This window comes from Colius striatus, chromosome 3 (genome assembly GCF_028858725.1).
Source record: "Colius striatus isolate bColStr4 chromosome 3, bColStr4.1.hap1, whole genome shotgun sequence".
Lineage (NCBI taxonomy): Eukaryota > Metazoa > Chordata > Aves > Coliiformes > Coliidae > Colius > Colius striatus.
In genome coordinates, this window is record NC_084761.1 from 45,447,928 (window position 1) to 45,472,551 (window position 24,624).

At 40.1% G+C, this 24,624-nt stretch overlaps 1 protein-coding gene across 1 annotated transcript in view; it reads right to left on the reverse strand.

The window, feature by feature from the left end:
* The window catches only part of BANK1 (B cell scaffold protein with ankyrin repeats 1), a 165,718-nt gene that overhangs the window by 23,965 nt on the left and 117,129 nt on the right, over positions 1-24,624 (reverse strand). The window contains exons 10-12 of the mRNA XM_061993195.1: positions 7,460-7,556; positions 4,742-5,047; positions 1,674-1,955 (exon numbers count right to left, since the gene is read on the reverse strand). Of these exons, the coding sequence (XP_061849179.1) occupies positions 1,674-1,955; positions 4,742-5,047; positions 7,460-7,556 (685 nt within the window). The remainder of the gene's footprint in view (positions 1-1,673; positions 1,956-4,741; positions 5,048-7,459; positions 7,557-24,624) is intronic.

The window sequence follows — 24,624 nt, forward strand, 5'->3', positions numbered from 1 at the left end:
ATACTGCTAGAATGGATGAAGAATTTTTTTAACCATCGTGGAGAAGGACAAACATTGCCAATTCGTGTAGCAAGAAAAATCTTTCAGCTAAATATATATAACTTCTGTCTAAAATTTCACTATCTATCTCAGGAATCCCTGCACAGAACAGGACAGTGAGAAACTCCAGATTTGGAACTAGAAGCAGATGAAACTGAGGCCTGAGTAGTCAACTGAAGCTTCCTTGAAGTGCTTTCACTTTTCTCATTTGTTGTATAAGTAAATGAACTTGAGCCAGAGGCTGGTTTCACAGAACCACAGGAAATTAATTTGTCTGCCACTACCTGCTTACATAAACAAAGTTAGGAACGTGTGTGTGTATTGATATATCTCTATCGATATATCTGGTATAAAAGAACCAGTTTCATGAAAGCAGTTCCTCCAATACTCTCTTCCTTAGCAAACAGTTAGGGTGGAAAAAGCAGAAATACTCTAGTGCAATAAAGGACAGTAAAAGCAATCTCTCAAATAATGCATTAAGAGGTTTCAAATCACTGGCCTGTCTATGGTGATGCAGGTCCAATATTTGAGACACTTCTCTAGCAATCTCAGTAAAAGCAGCCACTTCAGGACTTTTGTAGTTGTAACAGGCCCCCTGTACACACCCATTCTTGGATTGCACTTTGTACTACTGTAATGATTCAACTTTGTACCTCTTGAACATACCAAAGAAAAAGTGACTAAATGATGAACACGTCAGCCCATGCATTCTGGCCCTCACCTGGAGTTACACAGCCTGGAGTAAGAGTTAGCTAGGAAGAAAAAAATAAATCACAGATGGAAATAAGCATGAAAAAAGAGGTGCTTCTCTGTATTTGATAGAACAATTTGGGTAGCATTATTCTCGTTTTAGTGCAAAATGTGTTGGATGGAGTAAGCAATCTATTGGTATCATTTCTCAGACTGGTTTTCTACCATTTATTCTAATGCATATTCTTACACATTGACAGGTTTTTGTAGAGGATGTTGGAAATGCAGGTGGTATGGATTTTAGGGCTTACAGAGATCTCTGCAGTAGGTTCACAGAAATTCCTTTTATTATTTTGCAATTAGACTTCACTCTGAATTGGACTACAAGACACCTGAAATCTCTGCAGGTCTTTCATTGCCAAGAACAACCTCAAAAAGGTCCCCCAAGTTTTCACAGAAATGATAAAAGGATAATATTATTCCTGATGTGGCCATTTCTAGCATCTCGCATTGAAGAAAAGCTATTTGAAAACAGAATTACTATGGAGACATTTCTCCATACTGTTCTCATCAGAAAAAAATCAATTATGGCTAAAATCTCTTGGAATTAAGCAAAAATTTTGATAAAGAAATGGAAAGGTGATTCAAATAGCACATGGTGTATCGCACAGTTAAAATATACTCACTTAATTTCCCGCCATATTGTCAGACTTTTTTAAAAATTAAACCAAAAAAATGATGCTGAGACACAAATTGAAAACTAATATTAGTCAGTGATGTTCTCACCTCATTCGAAAGGTGAGAATAGGCTGACTGAATCAAATAATTTATTGATTTGAAAGTAACTGAACAAGAATCTTAGTCTTAAAAAAATTATTATTCAAATAATAGAAGAGACACATGTATATTCTACCAGCAAATATTTACAAAGCAGGAGCACTGACCTTGTACTATATAGGGAGTGCCGACCTCTCTGACCGGTGAACATATGGGACGAGGGGCAGGGGCTGGTGGCCTGTTTGCGATAAAAGATCTGAATTCTTTCCTTCTCTCCTCCTCCACCTCAGCCAGTATGAAATCATACACAGAGTCATCCAGTTTTGCAAAAGCATATGGGTATTCCTCCTCATCCTCTTCCTCATGCATTTCTTTGTCTTCTCTGTAGCATGCTGTTAAAAGTCCATCACCATGTTCTCTTTCACTTTGGTCCTCTACAAAATTCCTCTCTGAAAAAGTAACGAATTGTGTTCCACATAAAGGATAAAGACAGCAGATTAGGATTCCATTTAAAGCTTTTAAGTTTCCTAAAGTAACTCAGAGACCTAATTACACTTCTAAGCTCCAGTGCTCTGATTTTCAGAAGCTTCTGATCATCTCAAGTCAGTAGAGAGGATGTCCCAAAGGAATAATTCCAACTTCAGGGCCTCCTCATGATTTCATATCAGATTATAAAAAATAGATACTTAGCTACCAGCCTCCAAAGAAATGGGCTTACACAAACATGTTCTTTGATGGTGAAGTCAAGTAAATGGTACTTGCAGCCATTTTGCATTTTGGAAAGTCAGGCTGTTTGTTAACTGTTGCAACAACGTCTTAAGAATTTAAACTTATTTTAGATATCATTGGGTTTTGTCTTCCCTACATCTTCAATGTCCCACTCGTTTTTGAGGGTTTTACTAAGATGTACTGTAGGACAAGGTGGAAAAAAAAAAGAAATCCCTTATAGTGTAGATGAAATTTATGACCACTTATGATATATGCTCACACCATCCAACCCCATCCCTATTCCCCCCGCCAACTTTCCTGTCTGTCTATGCTCCCTATATTTTAGACATTTCACAGTACGACTCCTCCGAACTTGATTTCCTGTAGCTTTTACATTTTACAGCATTACAAGGAAATGGTGAGTTTCCTGATATCCGTGTTTGTTTTATTTTTAAAACCCCACAAAATGCCAAGGGCTGTAAGCTCTTACTGAGACTGGTGTTCCCAAAAATGTTTATAACTTCCTTGTGCTGATTACCCACCTTTCCTGCAAAAACACTGGACCTGCCTGGAATACTTGTACTGAGTCATGTTTTCCTTGTGTTGTAATCTCCTGACCGCACTTGTGTATCTGCTAAACTAGGTTGTGGTCACTACTGGCGTTTTCAATTCTTTGGCTGCTATTTACAGAATAGTTTTATCTGTTCACGGGTTCAGAGGAGATAAACCTTCTTTGGAGGTAGGATACATTTATAAATGAGATGTGTAATTTGTAAATGGGATGGATTATTAATGCATGTATCCTGGTTAAGACATAGAAATGTTTTAAAACAACAAGTAGGATTAATAGACTTGCCATATTTAATATGAAAAATATTTTGTTTCCATGTCACTATAGAAGTTCTGTTTCTTTCTCTGTAGAATGTTCTTTCTTCTACCTCCCACAGGGGGCACTCGTGCCACTGCCAAAACAAAGACTTCACGAAGTGGGGACTTGCCTTTTAGGTATTCCACAGCAACACCTAAAGCAAGCGGCTGACTAAAAATACGTGGCAATGACTAACTAGAGCTCCTCTTTGAAAGCAAGCATCATTCTCATTTAAATGAATTCTGATACTCCCCTACGCCATTCCCCAATGGCGAAACCAAGGCTAACACCTCGGGAAAATTCACAGCACATAACTATTCACACAGGAATGTTTTTAGACAAACTTTTACCTTGCCAGTACAGGATTCAGCACAGCACATCACATAGCCAAGAAACTGCTGGTACCCGCATAGAGACAACTGGCATGTGGCAGAGAGGGTCACTTTGCTACTTGATGGTATAGACATCAGAACTACTCCAAGGCAGCCATTTATATCAAACTTACATTAACAAATCTGGCACACCAAACCTGACCCCTCATTTATGCACACATACAGCTGCAGTTGAGTATTTCATGGCAAGCAAAATGCACCTTTAATATTAATTTTATTCTGACTCTCTTCCTGTTAGAGTTGACCTATGACTTCCTGCATATAGCCAGCTTTTCCTTTCACAGCAGAAAACAGGTAGAAAATCTACCTATAGCTGGCTATAAGGCTAGAAAGCTATTTCTATCTACTTCTCTGAACTTCAAAATGCTTGGTAATTTAAGACTAACTGCATCTAAATCTAAATCTAAGACTATGCTGCATCTTAAAAAACAGAGATTATGGTACTAAGCAGTGGAGAAACTGAGAAGCAATTTGTGTGCACACTTGTCAGCAGTGTCCATCACAAATAAGAGGTGTTTTTTTTCTCTGACCGTGTGACTATTTAAGCTTGAATTCTTTTACTCACTTATGTTTCCCAACTAGAAAAAATGATAATCATTCCTTCTGAAAAGATGCAAACAGTATTTTGGGTTTCTCATCACTTGATTCACATTACAACAGTAAATTTTAGTTTTACTCTGAAGCAAAAGTATTTTTTTAAAAAAAGCAAAAAACCCAACAATCCCAAAAACCAAACCAAAAGCATTTCATTAAAGGCTACAATTTCCTCTCTCTCTTTTCCACCTGAGTTTTTATTTCTAACCAGAACATTGGCTAAAATGTAATAAAGTACCATTTTACTTCACAGAGTCACTTTCTAGTAAGTCTATCTGTGAAATTCCAAGTTGTATTAAATTAAGATAATATTTAATATTTTCAAATGGTAAATACTTAAGTCAACTGAACAAAACCACAAACTTAATCTTTTCTTTCAAGCCTCTCTGGTAAGTCCAGTGGATTGTGGATTATTTGGCAGCTTTCCGAGACTGGCAGAGTGAGGAAAATCTGAAACCTGAACTCGGCAGCCCATACCACAGTATTAGCTGATATACTTGGTCATGAATATCTTGACACAGCAAAGTTTGTATGCAGATCCTTGCTTTGCAGAATTAGGGTCATACTGCCTAGCTGCTGCTTTTAGAAGAAATTATACATAATCTTTACAGCAGCACCTAATCTGCACTTGTACATGTTTGTATCTGGGGTTATTTTCTTCTCAAGATCATACCTTGTGATGCATTGTGCAGATCATCCTGTCTTAGGCTGCCAGGCAGATTTCGAGGGGGAGGAGAAGGTGGCCTCTTATAGAAAAAGCAATCTCTTCTGTTCTCTTTGAGATCTTTGGGTATGCTGGCATACAAATCGTCAGGACTGTAGTAAAAGCTGTTTGAATCTTCCTCTTCTTGATCTTCATGTTTTGTCTCCTCTCTGCTGTCTTCCACATCATCTTTCTTTTCTTCATCCGTCTCTGCTTCCTGTTGGCATCTCGATCCAATTCCATATTGATCTCCTAGGTTCTGCTTGGCTTTTAATGATAAAGAATGCATTATTTCACTGAAAATTTGCCATTTGGAAACATTTTCTGTTTCAAGGATTCCCACAGAAGCAATGCAATGGCTAATAAAACTTTTATGAACTGATACAGTAGGAAAGCCGTCAAATACATACTCTCAGTGAACAGCTTTTAAAATATTTATCAAATCATCAACAGTGAAAGTTTTTATTGTATCTTGCTGCTCTGATACACACCATCTTCATGCACGCAATGTTAAACTTTTCTACAGTTGCTGTCAGAAAGAAATCATGCACATTTACCTTGCCTTGAGTAATTTGTATTGTTTGACTTTCAATGTAGCACAGTGCAACGCTTAGTAAAATAAAGCCAAAGCTCACACAGCTCTGTAACTTGTTTTTATACAATGGGCTTTAGCTGCTTATTTAAATATCTCTAAAATGAAATAAACATTGCTCCTGGGACACATGGCTGTACTCCTATGGAAATGGAGCTCTTCTGTTTTTAGTGGCCCTCAGACCACAGAAAAAGAATATAGTGTGGAGAGATGTGAAAGAGTGCATTTCAATCAGTATGTACAGCATCAAGACTTGGGTCATCAAACTTGGTGACACATCTATATAACTCCATCAGCAAACTTACAGTTAGTGAACCTATAGCAGGTAGTACTCAGCCCTTGAGGTAGTTTCCATTCTGAGTCATTCTTTAGTGATGTCTTTCTTGCACTACTGATTCAAATGGGACATTCAGCTGACTAAAATGGTCAGCTGCTACCATCCATGTTCTTCTTCCATGTGTCCAGCCCAAGGTGTTCGCATGTACGGTGTGACAGAGATGGTGAAAATGTATCAGGGCTAACCAAGTTTCTATCCCACTTTCTCACATCTGCCCAGATGTACTAAAGCAGATGGTTTAAACTTAGCAAATAGATGATATAAACTTAGCAAATACATGGTTTAAACTTAGGAAATAAGAAACATCCTTTTCATACAGAATATGAGACACTTGAAAAAACTGTCAACAAACAGGTAGATAGAAACAAGATAAAGTTTAGCTTTATAGATTCATGAGTGGATGAATGGACAGCGAGGTGGATCGAGAGCTGGCTGAATGACAGAGCCCAGAGGGTGATGATCATCGGTACAGAATCGAGTTGGAGGCCTGTGGCCAGTGGAGTTCCACAGGGATCGGTTCTGGGGCCAGTCTTGTTCAACATCTTCATCAACAACCTGGATGAGGGGACAGAGTGTACCCTCAGCAAGTTGACTGAGGACACCAAACTGGGAGGACTGGCTGATTCCCCAGAAGGCCGTGCTGCCATTCAGTGGGATCTCGACTGGCTTGAGAGTTGGGCAGAGAGGAACCTCAGGAGGTTCAAAAAGGATAAGTGCAGAGTCCTGCACCTGGGAAGGAACAACCCCATGCACCAGTACAGGCTGGGGGTTGAACTGCTGAAGAGCAGCTCTGCAGAGAGAGACCTGGGAGTCCTGATTGATAATAAGCTAAACATGAGCCAGCAATGTGCCCTCTTGGCCAAGAAGGCCAATGGCATCCTGGGATGCATCAAGAAGAGTGTGGCCAGCAGGTCAAGGGAGGTTCTTCTCCCCCTCTACTCTGCCCTGGTGAGGCCTCATCTGGAGTCCTGTGTCCAGTTCTGGGCTCCTCAGCTCAAGAGGGACAGGGAAGTGCTGGAGAGAGTCCAGCATAGGGCCACCAAGATGATCAGGGGAATGGAACATCTTTCATACAGGGAAAGGCTGCAGGAACTGGGGCTGTTTAGTCTGGAGAAGAGGAGACTGAGGGGAGATCTTATTAACATTAATAAATATCTAAAGGGTGGGTGTCAGGACGTTGGGACATCCCTTTTTTCTATAGTATCTAGCAGCAGGACAAGGGGTAATGGGATGAAGCTGGAACACAAAAAGTTCCACTTAAATATAAGGAAAAACTATTTCACAGTGAGGGTGTGGGAGCAGTGGCACAGGCTGCCCAGAGGGGTTGTGGAGTCTCCTTCCTTGGAGGTCTTCAAGACCCGCCTGGACATGTTCATATGCGACCTGATCTAGGTGGCCCTGCTTCTGCAGAGGGGTTGGACTAGATGATCTCTAAAGGTCCCTTCCAACCCCTACCATTCTATGATTCTATGATTCATGATACTGTAAAACATATGCAAAACATATACCATCAGGAAATGCAAACAAGCAACTTCAATTGCAGTTTTCAATGGGAATGCATATTACTACAGAGATTATCAACAAGCTTGTCGTCAATCTATGCTGACTACCCCCTTTCTCCTAGGACATCTGCCCACCCTGGAAGCTGCAGCAATATCTGGAAATTGAAAGTACTAAAATAATTTGATGCCTAGTTTGTCCATAATCCCACTCAATTAATACAGTGTGTGCTTTGTTACTGATAAAGCTAACGACTTACTCATGGCTGGTGGAGTCTCTGAACCTGACATAAGCACATAAGTGTCATCGTCTTCTGCTTCCTCCTTGCAACTGGGGAAATTATCTGCTGTATTGATCTAGAAAAGAAAAGGGGAGGAATGTTGTTTTGGTCATGTCATCTCCTGTCTTCACATTGTGAAGGTAGGATATAAGATTCAACATTCTGCTAATGAGAAAGTGGAGACAGAAACATGAATGTGCAACTATGTAGTGGTGTATGTACTATAGGCAAAATGAATGTGTATATCTGGGGATACAAAGTTCTGCTATGAAGCAATATCCAAGTTTGCACAGCAAGGACTGAAGCTAATTGATGTACCCTTAGTACTGCACTGGGCTGTCCAGACAGTTCCTAACTCTGCTCCCAACTGTAAAATACCCACAGATAATGAGAAAGATCAGTAACTGAAAACCAGAAAGTCTATAGGACGTTATTGAATAGCTCAAGAGTGCACAGAGTGCAAGAAATCTCTGGAGAGCTCATTACAAACAGCTCCTGTATCCTGGTACCAAAAGCCACGTGTGCACTGAAAAAGCAGAACTGGGACTGCAAGGCGTGTTGCAGTTCTACCTTGATGCTCAAACATGGCAATTCATTGTTTCTCGTTCCTCTAGAAAGCTGTTACATTCACACATTGCCATGCAGAATTAGCCTCAGGAGGGTCAGAACAAATCAGTTCTCTAAAAGGTTATCACTGTATTTCCTTCAGGCAGAAGGGGTACAAACCTCTGCTCCTCCATAGCTGTTAAGAGAAAACTTGTAATGCAGCTGCAGACGGTTCTGTCATCTTAAAATACACAACAGTTACTTGCTGATTTTCAGAAATAACTGGAATTTCAAAAGTTGGCAGTTTTTTCAAGGAACCCAGCAGCACCTTGATTCCCACATAAGCATAACATGAAACTATTCTACATAGGCATAATGGAGCCCTCAATAATTACTCAAGAGTTTTGAATCACAAAATGTTAACTCTGGGAGTTTGAATATACCAACCCCAAAGCAGGCAGGGCAACAGCATGGTCCATATATCACCTGGTGTGCAAGATTAATTACAAGCTGATTACTGGAAAGTGAAGAAGTGATGAGTGGTTACACCCTTCTGCATGGCACAGGAACTGATTCCCATGAGCTAATGTCAGAGTCTCAAGAAGTTGGTTCCTAATATCCTGCTGCCTTGCTGTACCCACAGCCCCTGTCTCATGGACAGAGTTCTCACTGTGTGAAAGGGGAAAAAAAATGGAGAAATAGTGTGTTTTTCTGGGGAACCGAGAATGCCTTCTTCCTTGCTGCTCTTGTATGTTCACGAATACCAGTCTCAAAACAGTGCAGCCACCAGAGTGTGCATCAGGTCATTAGGTGCCTCCCTGGCCCATTTTGATTTGCTGCTTTAAGAATGTATCTGTATCTCCACAAAGCTATACCTGCCTCCAATAATCAAGTATTTAGTTTGTTTCTCTCTACTTCACAGAAACAGGATACCTCTTAAAAGCCTGGAAGTTAGAGCTTTTCAGAATACTTATGTTCAAAAGATTCAGGCCTGCATATGCTAAATGTGAACTGTACAGTGGGCAGGGAGGAAAGGTCTTCTGATAAGTTCCATCCGTGTTTCTCCTGTAAATAGAGGATGTGTGCAGAAGAAATCAAGCAAACAGGGCTCTAGATGCATTAAGGTCTCCTGCTATCACAGTGGTATATCACAGAAGATAATTTTTTTTTTAATGTATTCACTTCTTATCTTTGCAAACATAAAGATGATAGAATGAGGTCAAAAGGGTAATTGGAGGAAATGAATGACACTATCTGATTTTCTTCTTTTGCAAAGATACTTCTCAGCTGAAGGAAATCTGTTGACTCTCAGGAAAACAATAGAACAGATACGATTAATATGTATCTTTAAAAACCCAGTGTTTCAGAATATTGAAGGTTCCCCTGCCCTGCTAGCTGATAGTGAGTGGCTCCACTGATAATGCTGAATCTCAGGGAATTCAGGATGCAATTCAGAAGTTTAGCCCCTGCCACTTCCTAAAAGTCTCCTGGACCTGGAAGACACAGAAAAGCTGAAGAGACGGAAACAGCTTTAACTAAATATGTTTACACTTGAAAAAGATTCTATATAATGAATAATTTATTGATAAAAGCCTCCTCTGAAACTAGGTATGATGACACCATGCATTTGAAAACAGTGCAGTGTCTCCAAAGGCAGTGAAGAGGGTCCTTTTTAAGAGGTTTTAAGAATGCAAAGCATCACAGCTAAATCAGAATAATGTCATGGCTCAGTTTGCAAACTTTTCCATGATGCCCTGAACCAATGCCCATTACTTTTAGGTTTGGAGTGGCATTTATGTGGGCTGGCTCACATAATTTGAATGTAATAGCACAGCCAGCATGATGTTTCTACAGTAGAATTCAGAATGTGGTATACAATATGCACACAGACCTGAACTTTAAAGTCTTTTGAGGATGGATGAAAATGGCTCTTTGATTTACAGTGAGATTTCTTACAGACATCAAACCATCTTACAAAGAAAAAACTACTTTTATTGGAAACTGGTACTGCAAAAAGGCATTAAAAAGTTGTCACTGTCAGCACAGAACTGCTCACAACAGACTACTGAAAAGGGCTCTGAAGGCTTGAAACTCTAGTTTGAGAGCTAGCAATAAAATTTCTTTAACTCAAGATGCAACAGGAATGTTGGAATAAATTGAATGTCCTCTGAGAGACTGAAGACGTTTCAAGTTATAGAATGCTTTGGGTTGGAAAGGACTGTAATGATTATCTTGTTCCAAACACCCTGCCCTGGGCCGGAACACCTTCTAGTTCCTTTGAGCAGGCTGCTCAAAGTCCCATCCAACATGACTGTGAAGACTGCCAGGGATGGGGCATCCACAACCTCTCTGGGCAACCTGTTCTAGTGCCTCACCACCTTCACAGTGAAGAACTTCCTAATACTCAACCTAAATCTTTCCTCTTTCACTGTAAAGCCATTACCTCATGTCCTATCACTACATGCCCTTGTCAAAAGTCCCTCTCTGGCTTTCCTGTAGCCCCTTTAGGCACTGAAAGGCTGCTAGAAAGTGTCCCAGAGCCTTCTCTTCTCCCGGCTGAACAGCTCCAACTCTCTCAGCCTGTCTCCATAGGAGATATGCTCCAACCCTCTGGTCATCTTCATGGCCTTCCTATGGATCTGCTCCAGCAGGTCTATGTCTTTCTTGTGTTGTGGGCCCCAGAGCTGGGTGCAGAACCCTAGGTGGGGTCCGTCAGAGTGAAGCAGAGGGGCCTTCCTCTCCTCCCATGCCTCCCTCAACCTGAACTAAGATTAATTGCCACATTTCAATATCAAAAGGTAAATACTTAGTTTTCTTTCAGTTATATTTTAACTGTTTAGATTAAGCTTTGTGCCAAATAACGACTTTCAAAAAGGCCAAGTTTTTTAATATCTTCACTGCTTCTCTTATGCAAAACCTGAATTGATTCATCTCAGTTATTTATTCAGGAATTCCAGGAGTAAAATTGTTATAACCATTCTTGTGAGCATTTTTTGCAATGCTTTTCTGAAAATCCATCCTTTTTAAGGTGTATTTTCTGAAGATTTTTTCCTTCTTATACAAAGGATTTTCTTATCCCTCAAAAATATTTCTCTAAAGTGAATATACACTGAGAAGGAATCCTCCTGCTGCTCATTGAAATTTGGTGCATTGTACCTTCTTGTACAGGGAGTGAAACATTAAAGAATACAGAGGAATCTAACCCAGCAGTGACATTGTATCAAGTTATAAGGCAAGAATGAGAAGCACTTAATTTATAAACAGTAATTCACAGCTAAATGTATTGCAGATCACATTAGCCTTTATGTACAAGAGATAAATGGATATAGATATTTAAAAAATCAATATATTATATTCCTAGCAACAAAGTAACACAGAACTCCTTAAGGTAAATTGCTCAAGAGCTTTCAAAATCAGATCTTCATTATTCTTGGGCCTGTGAAAATGCTTCATAGAATCACAGAATGGTAGGGGTTGGGAGGGACCTTTAGAGATTATCCAGTCCAATCCCCCTGCTCAAGCCTGCTCAAGCAAGTCGACCTAGATCAGGTCACACAGGAACGTGTCCAGGTGGGTTTTAAAGACCTCCAGAGAGGGAGACTCGACAATCCCCCTGGGAAGCCTGTGCTTAGGGTAATAATCGTGTATTGATGTGATTCTTATGTGCTTGATTCCATTGTTTTCCATAAAATTGGCACTTAAGTTGAAATTAAACTCTCTGTACATCTGTTTTTTTTTTCACTGAAAAATGACATCCTTTGTGAGTCTAAATTCAGACTCCCATCTCTATTTCAGCTTATTGTACTGGTATTTCTTTAATAAAAGTTAAATGTATATAACAGAGGCTTCTGTGTCAGTGTTATAACTTGGGAATTTATGTTTTCTCCTATGTTTCCCTGGATTGCAGCAATTAAGAAAACAGATGGATAAAATCCTTATCCTTGCTTGTAAAATTCTCATTGATCCTTTTGACAGGACATTCTCTATAGTTAGGGCTGAATTTAAAAAGAATTATTGTTCCATGGAATTTAGCTCCCTAAAAAATCACAGGCCCTGGTTCTTAATGGGGGATTTCAACTATGCAGACATCTGCTGGAAGGCCTACATGGCTAGTTACTTACAGTCCAGGAGGTTCCTTCAGTGAATTGATGATAACTTGATGCAAATGGTGGATGTGCCAACTAGGAGATGAGCACTACTGGGTCTTGTACTCACAAACAAGTAGGGTCTGGTTGAAGTAGTAAAGATTGAGGGTAGCCTTGGCTGCAGCGACCACAGGATGGTGGAGTTCAGGATCTTATGTGGTAGGAACAGAATACCAAGCAGGAACACAACTCTGGACTTTAGCAGGGCTAACTTTGGCCTTTTTGAGCCAAAGTGTTTCCTAGGGGACATCCCATGGGACAGGGTATTACACAATAAAGGGGCTCAAGATGGTTGTTCTCTATTCAAGGATCACTTTTTCCTGGCTCAAGATCAGAGCATCCCAGCGGGTAAGAAATCAAGAAAGGGAGCCAGGAGACCCACATGGTTAAAGAGGGAATTGTTGGGCAAGCTCAAGTGGAAAAAGAGAGTCTGTAGATCATAGAAGGAAGGGATGGCCACTTGAGATGAATGTAAGACTGTGTCAGAGGATGTAGGGAGGCAACTAGGAAAGCTAAAGCCTCATTAGAGTTATCCTTGCAAGGGAGGTCAAGGCCAACAAAAAGGGCTTCTTGAAATACATTGTGGACAAAACACTAGAAGCAATGTAGGCCCACTGTTGAATGAGGTGTAGAAGTGTACTCAAGTATTTAAATTGTTGTATGAATTAACAAAGAGTTGCTTGTTTAGGCTTAGATATCAAGTGCAGCATTACAATGCACATATGGACTTAGCTTTGTGTCTCTCTTGACAAATCTGTAGTCCCTTCTGTTTATTATCCTCACATCTCTTGCAGACTTTGTCTTCTCAAGTTACACCTGTGTGCTCTCCAATGTTCAGTGCCATTGCATCTGATAGCTCACATTCTGCCTTGGTAAATTCTTTGAATTTGAATAAGGCGCATTATTACAGAACCATTTACAACATTAAATGAAATGTGTTTTCTTTGGGTTTCTGCAGCAAAACTTACCCTTAAACCCTGGAACTAAAGTCTATTTTCTTTCCTACATGTAAGTCAGACTCTGGTCAGGCCTATCAGGATATACTTCACAGCATTCCCCCAGATATAATATGCTTCAAGATGAAATGATTGTTTTGCATCCTGTGTAAAAGATGTCTGAAGAACATCATGTGTTCCTTGCATGAGACAAGTTTAAAGTCAGTGTATTACTGGCTGAGCTAGGTGATCCCCTACTCATTTTCAGTTCGAATCATCTTTCTCGTAGTCCGTATATTGAATAGGAGAGCACAAAAAAGGCAGCTCTGTGCAAAGCCCATAATTTATAGGTTTACAACAGGCCACATCAAAACTTTAATTCTAACCTTAATTCTAGTTTTCACACCTCAGACAGTTTGTCTGCCTATTAGTTTTTTCATTAAGTCTTTTTTTTTTTCCAACATCTTTGAAAACTTGGAAGTAGATATGAATCAGGAACTTTTCAAAGCTTCATATAACTGGGTATGAATAAGCCCACCCATAAATCATTCAGTGGATTGTGACGTTGGAAGGAATTTGGAAAATCTTTCTACAACCTAAATTACTAATAGGGTACTGAACAGTACAGGAACCAGGATGACTCTCATCAATAAGCCTTTCTATCTTGACAACAAATTGCTTGAAAACTAGCCTTTTAAAAACACCTCTTATTACTTCTGATTTCTCTTGTTAGGTGCATTTCATTTTGTGCCTTGGTCTTTCTCATAACATCCATAAGCATCTGTGCTACACTTCTGTCTTTGACCTTAGTAACCTGATACAGTTTCTACTTGCTATGGACTTAATTCTCCTATTTGCGGTTGTTGTCTTACTAAACTTTCAATCTTTCCTCCACAGTGAGGTAAGTTTGCACTTAAATATAAATTTTTTTTAAAACAAAATCCACCACCATTATGTCATCCCCATAATAGGAACTGTATATAATAACATAACTTAGATGACTCTCACCAATATTATCCTGTCTGGAACTTCTATTCTTTGTTTACAAAAGAAAGAGTCCTGTAGCTATTTCCTTCACCTTAAACATCAAAATTTTATCAATGCATTTAAAAACTTGCTGGATAATGACTCCTTCTAAAAAGGTATGCTGGATTCTTCTAAAAAAGGTCATCTTATTAAAAAAACCCAAACCAACCCCAAACACCAGTTTCTTCACTCTCTCTAGTGCAAAGTCTCTTCCAGTTGCTTTATAAATAAAACTATCAATCTGTTTTTCTAAAGTGACAAAACTTTTCAGTAGTTTAATGGTCTTTTCCGTGTTATATCCTGACCTAATGGAAACCTTATTGATCTCTTCACAGACTGCACAAATGAAAACCAGGATTATCTTTGATTAAAAAAATCCAACAGGAATTCATAAAAAAAATCTCAGCTGGTCCTCCCACTACATTTACATTCATATATATGCTGTAAAGATGTAGAAACAGATTAAATATAATTCAAAATACTGTCACACTTCACATTCTATGCCCTATGCTTGTGTTTCTGATAACAGGAGCAGAAAAATATTTTCTCAAATGATTCCATCAGTTCATATTTTGTTACTGAATCATTTGCCTGTTTTGACCCTAATGTGCTCATTTGGAAACTCATCACTCTTCTTTACCTAGCAATAAAGCATCAACGTAACATATTTCTTATACCTATACTGCTTCCAAGTGCCTTCTACACAGCCAACTTTGCATTTTAATGTTAGCTGCTTTTGGATGAATGACACATCCACATTTCATTTAGAAAAGACTTAAATTCTGCAAAAGTAAGACTAGATTCCAACTCTCTTAAGTCAGAATAATGATTTTAAAGCTAACTTTATGGAGTACTTCAGGGGAGTTTGACAGACAAGCATTTCCACTTTCGTGACAATGAAGATAACATTGCCTTCTAGTAAGAACTAGTTGGGATGAGTGTGGAAAGCTCATCCCAAAAGAAAGGATTGTCCTTCTGGCCTACATGTAAGACCTAGCCTGCTCCGTGCCATCTGCTCCCAGAAGACTGGAGCAACAATAGAGCCCCTTTCCTCTGTTACTAGATATCAAGTGGCATAGTTGGCAGGTTACTTATTTCCATGGGAGATGGACTGTGCTGGCAGAACCAAAATACCTGTCCTCTGTCCCAAGCAGGGTACTGGGTGCCTCCCAGGGGAAGAAGTCCTTTCCTGTGCTCTGAAGACTTTATTAGCCAGAGGGCTTCAGTGCATTTCTGGCCGATGTGGATACCAGACAGGGATAACAGCAGGGAGAAACTTGTGTCGCTTAACAGACCACAACTATAGCTATAGCATCCTGTCACTGGGAGCGCACTTAACCATGGAGGAAAATAGGATGTAAATAGGGCAAGTCATCTCAGAATCTCAAGGCAGGAGAAATTATTTTTCTTAACTGGATGTTTCTTCCATTTCCTTGTCACATGCATACCAGACTTGCTTTCTAAAGTACTTGTTTGTTCCTTCAGAGAAACCAGATTGAAACACAGTGGTCAGACTTTTTTTCCAGCCCCATTTGCTCTTACCACTCTTTAGACTTGCCAGCGCTGTCTGCATAGACCCTAGATGTAGCAACTGAAGCGGAAGGGACCTCAAATATACTGCCATTTGGCATCTATCTTCACAGTTACTGCTTCTTTTGTCTCACCCTTGCTACGGTCTAGCCCATACTATAGCCTCTGCCACTGGGCCTGCAAGAGCTTTCCAGAATGCAAAAAATAAGAACTACATACACTCTACAAAATATTTTCCATTTGCACTCTCGGTACTTCATGAAATCTAAGCAGACAATTCGGCGCTTTCATTCATTCAGTCCCACCCTGAGCTACAGCCTAGTGACCAGCCATTCTGGTTATAAAAGTTTTTCTGACTCTCAAGTCTGCATTAATGATGCTAATATTCACATTTTCTACAATATAAATTATTCATCAAAGTATTGGAAGTGTTTAAGTATTTATTACTCATTTTTCCCAGGGCCCTGTATGAGCACCTGGAGAAATGACTGAAGAAGTCAGCTTCATAAAATTGATTGCATGCAGAGGACAGATCCAACATTACTGTTCATTAGTTTTATTAATGTTAAGCACTTTTACTACCCTATTACCTTGCTTGATAACTCATGCTTGCAAAACAAGAGATAAGAAACCACAGATTTCTCTAAAGCACAAAACATTCAATACAGTGTTATAATCAAAGACAAAAAACATTTGGGAATTTAACCTGGTTTTAAAGCTGGGCAGATGGGAAGAAAGGAGGTGGAGAGAATTTTTTTGCACATTTTCTGACATAAAATGCTGAAATGCTGAAAGAAAGAGCAATTTAAAGCAGCGTGGGCTGAGTAGCCCAGGGGCTGGATCAAGTCCTTGAAACATTTGAACTTGGTCTCCTGATCTAAGCAAGACTTGTCTTGGAGGAAAACCAAGAACAGCATATATTATCCTGCCAGCCAAAACTGCTGCCTTCTCCTGCTTGTTCCCCATCTGTCAGAGAAAGCTGTGGGATGTGCATTGCACTCTGTCTTCTTGAAAAGCGTGCCTGAGCCATGCCCAATGTATTCCATGCTGCTGTATAAGATGGGCCCTCAGCTTCCTCCTTCTCTTCTGCACCACAGATAAGAGAATGTGTGTGCCCCAGTGCCTCAGCTCTACAACATGTCATTGACTCATTCATGCGAGGAGCTGCACACGCAGCATTGCTGAGCCAGAGAGATCAGACCACCTGACACCTAGGAAACGTTTAGAAGACCCTTCTTTGCTGTACTTGTTTACAGGAAAAGTGCAAGGGCATAAAAAGTTCCTGGGATTTTTCTCACTTATACTGTTCAGTGCTATGTTTCCCACTATTTCCTTTCAGTTTGCCGTGCCTTATTGAGGCCTTGTGATATCAACACAAGATGACAGCATCCTCAGTGCCATTAACATCACTAGGCAACTGGACAAGAAGCAACTGACACAAACGTGTGTGTCACACAAGTCAGACCACAAAAAGAATGAGTATTTACGATCAGTAACTGTATTTTTTAATAAAGCTGCTCATTCTATGAAAAAAAAAGGTAATGATTGCTGCGTTACACAAAATGAGTTCTCAGAGTAGTAAGCAATCACAATTTATTGCAAACTCCTTGTGTCTTTCTAGTTTCTTACGCAGCTGTTTACACCATGTGGCATTTTATCAGGTGTCTGGACATAATAAATGCAGCAGTACTGATGCTTCTAAAATATATGACCCCCTACACCCATAATGCCTTTAACTCGTAACTCTTGGAAGTAATTAAGGTCATGTTGATGGGGCTTTGAGCAATGTGATCTAGTGGAAGATGCTCCTGCCCATAGCAGGGTGGCTGGATTAGATGATCTTTAAATTCCCTTCTGACCTAAACTATTCTCTGATTCTACCTCAGCAGCACACACAATTTTAATTCAAAGTCTTGTTCCTGTTGTGTGGAACTGTAGCATCATCTTTCCCAAAGCACAAATTTATCTTTTTGGGTCACAGGTATATACAGCTGCTTTTTGCACTGCTCGTATTAGTTAAAATCAGGAATATCTTGTGATCTAATGGACAAGCACATTTATGTTCTGTTTAATCTAACCTTAACAAATTGAAAAAAACAAACATCTACTGAATTAGATAGAAAACTGAGCAAGGATACAGAATGACAGTAAAAATAATATTGTAACATTCACAATAATTTGCAAAATTCCTTCTGCATGCAATTTGCTAGAAGTTCCATCAACTACCATATTTTTTGCAATACCAAAAGATAACAAAGTATTAGAATTCTCACGTGAATGTGCTGAGAGTATATAAATGCACATAACTACCAAAGATAGATGATTACATAGAATAAAAGAAACGAGAGATGGAACACTCCACTGCCAAAATCTAATGATTCTGAGATCTGTCTGGAGTAAATGTATGATTGAAACAGACGATTTGCAGTATATTAAGAAACAAAACAAGTGAAATTGTCAATGAATGCCCAAATTTGGGCTCAGATACTTTAATACGAGCAAAAAGAATTGTTTCATTTCAGATAATCTATTGTAATCTTAAGAAATTTCCTTCTGGCCTCTCCTACTAAACCATTTATTTTGCATGTCTGCCTTTAACTTCATTATAAGCAGATGTACTGAACTATGTACCAGTCAACGAGCATCCCTGAACTGATCTGTATTTGCATCGTTATTCTGTGTAACTTCGCACTTACCTTGTGTGTCCGTCTATCAAATCATAGAAAACTTTCTGCTTTTTTTTTTCTTAACTTCTGCTTTTAATTGAATTTCTGGAAAAAAAGCCCTCTCTTTGTACAAACTCACCACCACTGAGAAAAAAATCCCAAACCATAAGCAAAATCCAAACTTAGTAGAATATTATTGTGTCAATAACCATATACCCCTTTGTGTTTCAAATGTCCATTTAGTATTATACAGTCCACATGACTACAGGTTTGAGAGAAAATATTACTACTGGAGAAAAAGCAAGGGACTTCTAATAACAGAACTTAATTTACTGGTATATGTATTTTTTAAAAAAATCATTGCAGTTTTCATTTGAATCACTTGTGCTCACTCTCTCTGTTCTAAGCATTTGTACTGTTCTCTAACTACTGAGTATCAAAGGATTTTTCTTCTGAGCATTCAAAAATAAAATTCCTCCTCAAAATCATTTTAGCTCATTTCTCCTTTAACAACAATTCTTGTTATTTCACTTTTCACACACCCACACAACTTTTTGAAAGACTTTGAAATCTTGTAGAGTACCCATTCTGCTGAACAAAATATCCACTGCTGTTTGACAGGCTGTGTAATCACTGCACACTCCACAAAAGCACTCTCATCTTGCCAACAGGTTAATTTTTCAATCTAGCAAGATAAGATTTTTTGTTGCTTTTCTTAATTATTTTTGGGCAAAATGATAACCATTCTCCAGAGAGTTTCTCTTTCATTTGATGACAATTACACTGTTTAAACTTTCAGTGTAGTTACTAAATTACTGCTCACTTAGCAGACCAACTGGTAGCAGAGAGAGGTGGAAGATTTATTAAGCAACATCTAGGGTTTGTATACGCTGTGATATGAAGAACCCTTTCCATAATGATTCCCTGTGGGAATCTGAACAGGATTTCTAAATATAGATGTACTGAGTCTGGCTGGGATGGAGTCAACTTTCTTCACAGCAGCCCCTAAGGTGCCATGTTGTGGATTTGTCACTAAAACAATGTTGACAGCATTGGTTTTGCTTGTATAGCCTCAAGGCCTTATCTTTTTCCTCCTCCGTCCCTCTCGTAGCAAATTAGCTGAGGTGGGCAAGAAGCTGGGGGGGAAGGCAGGCCAATGGGTATTCCATGTCGTATAATGTCATGCCCAGCATTCAGGAAGAAGAGGGTGGGCTTTTTGGCTTACAAGGTGGTTGTTTGTAGACTGGCTGGGCATCAGTCTGCCTGTGGGAGGTGGTGAACGATTTCCTTTCATTCAGTTATTTTTCCCCACCTTTCTCCTTCATGTACTAAACTGTACTTCAACCCACCAGTTTTCTTACTTCTGCTCTTTGTATTCTCTCTCTCATCCCACTGGAGGTGGGGTAGAGGGTGTGAGTGAGCAGTTGTGTGGGTGCTCAGCTGCCAGCTATGGTCAATTCACCACATTAGGTAAGTATAACCCTGTAAAAAGGGCCACGTGTGGCACAGCATTAATTTATAAAGCTTCTATGCCAACTTCAGCATCAGCAGTGAATGCTTCCTCTCATCAGTTCATGACAGTTCTCCAGAAGCTCAAAACTCCAGTTCTCCAACTCAAAACTGCTCTGGCATAGCTTCATCTAGATGACTAGGCACCTCTAAAACTCTCCCTGTAATGGAACAAAAATGCTATATCTACTATAGAGGTTCCACCACTCAAGAGAAAGATAGCATTTGCAGTGCCTGACTGACAAATAGGGAATGAGACAGCATTTTAGATATCACACCTACTTAATTCTGCTTTTATTTCTCCTAGATGGCACACATGAAAACACTTACTTTTAATCCAAAGCAAGAAAAATCTTATTAGTTCTGAAGAGCTCTTTGATTCTCTTATCAATAATATGAACAGGTAAGAGTTTTGGCTACGTAAAGCATAGTTATGTTTGAGATGATCACAATATCATAATAATATTTCAAATCCTGTGAAGGCACAGCAACTAAATATTGAGTAAATAGAAATTCATCTGAAAAGGCAACTAGCTAGTAGAAGAGCAACACTTGTGGTAAACTTAAGATCAGCACAACTCCACAGTTCATGCTTAAAAAATAAGTAAATAACTGTCATTTAGCAAGGTTTTGGCACACTGAAATAATCAGTAACTACCTGGATGGAAAGCTGGAGGATGAAGAAGGTATTGAGTAAATGCATCAAATATGCCCACAGGCCATGAGTTGTTCAAACTCTTTCAAGGTTAAAGAGGACAAATATGGTCTGGCTGAGGAAAAGAACATGCAGTTTTTCAGTATGGTGTGTTCCAAAGCCCTGTGCTCCGTATTACTTAAAAGTATGTCATGGGCTAGAGTCAGAGATAGCTGCACATACGCTACTGGCAGAACATTTATGATTTATCACTGGGCTCTAGCTCCGCAGCATCAATAAATTATTCACTTTCAGCCCTGTATTCTATGTAATATGCTGCACAGTGTTACTCTAATGTGTTAAGCTGATGCTGTATTTTAGGCAAGAACTACATTTTAGATGCTGATAGTCACATATTGTTTGACATTTGCAATGAAGTAACGGAAATTTCTATGCTCTCTGATGAACTCTGAGATTTCTATTTCCCCTGATCCTGGTGTATGACCAGAATTTTTTCTTCTTTCACAGAAATCAATGAAATTTTTTCTCTGTCCAGACAAAACTTTGGTTTAATATTGAATTAAAGGGGAGTGAAATAAAGTGCCTAAATCTGTAATATGTTATGATATTTCCAGAATATGTTCTACATATGTGTGCTATCAACAGTCAGTTTTCTGATATGGGTTTTTATATTCAAGTTCTTAAAATCATCTTTACATTCATAAACAATAGGTAAGATCAAGAATGAGAAGAGCAGTTGAAATAGCAGTTATTATCTGCTCTGCACCTTACTGCATCTATTAAAAAGCTACTATTCACAGACTGTGCATATATACACCAGCAAAGACTATCAAACATTTCTTCTGTGAGGAAGACATTGGTATATCATGTAGTAAAATCAGGCATTTCAAGAGAATCAAAAGCAGGAAAAAAAGTAAACCACAATTTTCCCTTTGAAATGTATATTATGTAAATAATACCTCTAGTGAACCAGATAAATAATTAGCCTTTGTAGTATTTAGTTTTCAAAGGCCAACCAAGGTCCTTCTCTTATTTTTGCTTAAATCTGAATGCATGTATTGGCTTTCAGGTTCAACTATTATAAAATTGTTGCTAGCACCCTGGCCATTCTGCATTACTGTTTTAGTTCAGGTGCATCTTCAAGTAAAAACTGAAAGATTGTGATACTGTAGTCAAAATCAACAGAATGCAAATCAGAAGACAGGCACTGCTAGAGACTTCATCTCTTTTTGTAAAATGGAGATTGGTTTTTTTTTTTTAGTTCTGTAAGCACGTATCAAGACTTGGTAACAGCTAAAAGAGGAAAAAAAAATCAGTCTAATTTGGGTCCATTTTAGATACAGCATGTAAACAATATGAAGTTCTTCTGGTGAAAGGTTTAGCACACAATTCTGATGAGGAGCAGCTGAGGGAACTGGGCTTGTTTAGTCTGCAGAAAAGGAGGCTGAGGAGAGACCATGTCTCTCTCTACAACTAACCAAAAGGAAGTTCTATTGAGGTGAGGGTGGGTCTCTTCTCCCAAGTTACAACTGATAGGAGAAAATGAAATTGCCTCATGTTGCACCAGTGGATGTTTAGAGTAGATATTAGGAAGGAGGAAAAAGGAGGAAAAGGAGGTAGGAGGCCTCCATGGATGAGCAAGGATCTGCTGGGACAGCTCAGGCAGAAAGCAGCCATCTATGAGAGGTGGAAACAGGGGCTGGCTTCTTGGGAAGAGTATAGGAACATTGCCAGGGCATGCAGGGGTGCAGCTACCCAGGCTAGAGCCCTTCTAGAATTAAATTTAGCCAGGGATGTTAAGGACAGCAATAAGGCATTTTTCAAGTACATGAGCAGCAGAAGGATGGTGAGGGGTAATGTGGGCCCGCTGCTAAACGCTGAGGGTGCCCTGGTGTCTGAGGATGCAGAGAAGGCTGAAGTACTGAATGCCTTCTTTGCTTTGGTCTTTACAGCCAAGGCCGGCCCTCGGGAAGCCCAGTCCAGCAAGGATAACAGGATGGCCAGGACAGCAGAGGACTTGCCCTGGGTGGAAGAGGAAGAGGTTAAAGACTTGTTGGCCAAGCTTAAGGCTCAAAAGTCAATGGGTCCTGATGGGATGCATCCGAGGGTGCTGAGGGAGCTGGCTGATGTGATTGCTAAACTGCTCTCCATCATTTTTGAACAATCATGGAGGACAGGAGAGGTGCTTGAGGACTGGAGAAAGGCCAGTGTAACTCCAGTCTTCAAAAAGGGCAAGAAAGACCATTTGGGAAACTATAGGCCAGTCAGCCTCACCTCCATCCCTGGAAAGGTGATGGAACAGCTCATCCTGAATGTTGTAACCAAACATATAAAGGAAAAGATGGTTATCGGGGGAGTCAACATGGATTCACCAAGGGGAAATCCTGTTTGACCAACCTGATAGCCTTCCATGAGTGTATAACCAGCTGGCTAGATGATGGGAGAGCAGCGGATGTCATCTACCTTGACTTCAGCAAGGCTTTTGACACTGTCTCCCACAACATCCTCATCAGAAAGATGAGTGGACAGTGAGGTAGATCGAGAGCTGGCTGAATGACAGAGCCCAGAGGGTGGTGATCAACGGCACAGAGTCAAGTTGGAGGCCTGTGGCCAGTGGAGTTCCACAGGGAAGTTCTGGGGCCAGTCTTGTTCAACATCTTCATCAATGACCTGGATGAGGGGACAGAGTGTACCTTCAGCAAGTTCCCTGAGGACACCAAACTAGGAGGACTGGCTGATTCCCCAGAAGGCCGTACTGCCATTCAGCGGGATCTCGACTGGCTTGAGAGTTCGGCGGAGAGGAACCTCATGAGATTGAAAAAAGGATAAGTGCAGAGTCCTGCATCTGGGGAGGAACAACCCCATGCACCAGTACAGGCTGGGGATTGAACTGCTGAAAGGCAGCTCTGCAGAGAGACACTTGGGAGTTCTGATTGATAATAAGCTAACCATGAGCCAGCAATGTGCCCTCGTGACCAAAAAGGCCAAAGGCAGCCTGGGATGCATTAGGAAGAGTGTGGCCAGCAGGTCAAGGGAGGTTCTTCTCCCCCTCTACTCTGCCCTGGTGAGGCCTCATCTGGAGTCCTGTGTCCAGTTCTGGGCTCCTCAGCTCAAGAGGGACAGGGAAGTGCTGGAGAGAGTCCAGCACAGGCCACCAAGATGATCAGGGGACTGGAACATCTTTCATATGAGGAAAGGCTATGGGAACTGGGGCTGTTCAGTCTAGAAAAGAGGAGACTGAGGGGTGATCTTATTAAGATTTATAAATATCTAAAGGGTGGGTGTCAGGAGGTTGGGACATCCGTTTTCTCTATAGTATCTAGCAACAGGACAAGGGGTAATGGGATGAAGCTGGAACACAAAAAGTTCCACTTAAATATAAGAAAAAACTATTTCACTGTGAGGGTGAGGGAGCAGTGGCACAGGCTGCCCAGAGGGGTTGTGGAGTCTCCTTCCTTGGAGGTCTTCAAGACCCGCCTGGACATGTTCATATGCGACCTGATCTAGGTGAACCTGCTTCTGCAGGGAGGTTTGACTAGATGATCTCTAAAGGTCCCTTCCAACCTCTACCATTCTATGATTCTATGATCTGAGCAAAAAAGTGTACAATATGGAATATGAGTTAACTTGAAGATTCTACTGAAAGAAACAAAAGTCAATTTGTCCTAATTTTATAAGGTTTTCTCTCTGACATGCTCCCATATCTGCAGTCCTCTTAGTTTTCTCTGTTCTATGAACAGCAACAAACCAACATTGGGCAGTCACCTGTGTTATGATAGTTCTTCCAAGAGTAGATCTATGTGATTTGTACTGGGGGCTATATGTACTTCGACTCTCAATTGTGAAACCTGATGTGGTGGCATGTGGTCTCTGCCTCTAGACAAGAGCATCCTTCTTGATTTACGGTGTTGCATTTGTTCCATCTGTATCACAGTTTGCCATCAGCTGCAACTGCTTTCCACATAAACTCAATAAGCATCTATGTTACCTGTGGCACTGCATTCCCTCAGAATGTTGTATGAACAAATAAAAGTTGAACAGCACTGAACTGTATGCTATACACCATAAAATCTGTCACAGCTGAGGAAAGGTTAAACAAATGAGTGTTTTGCATAAATCTGAAATATATACA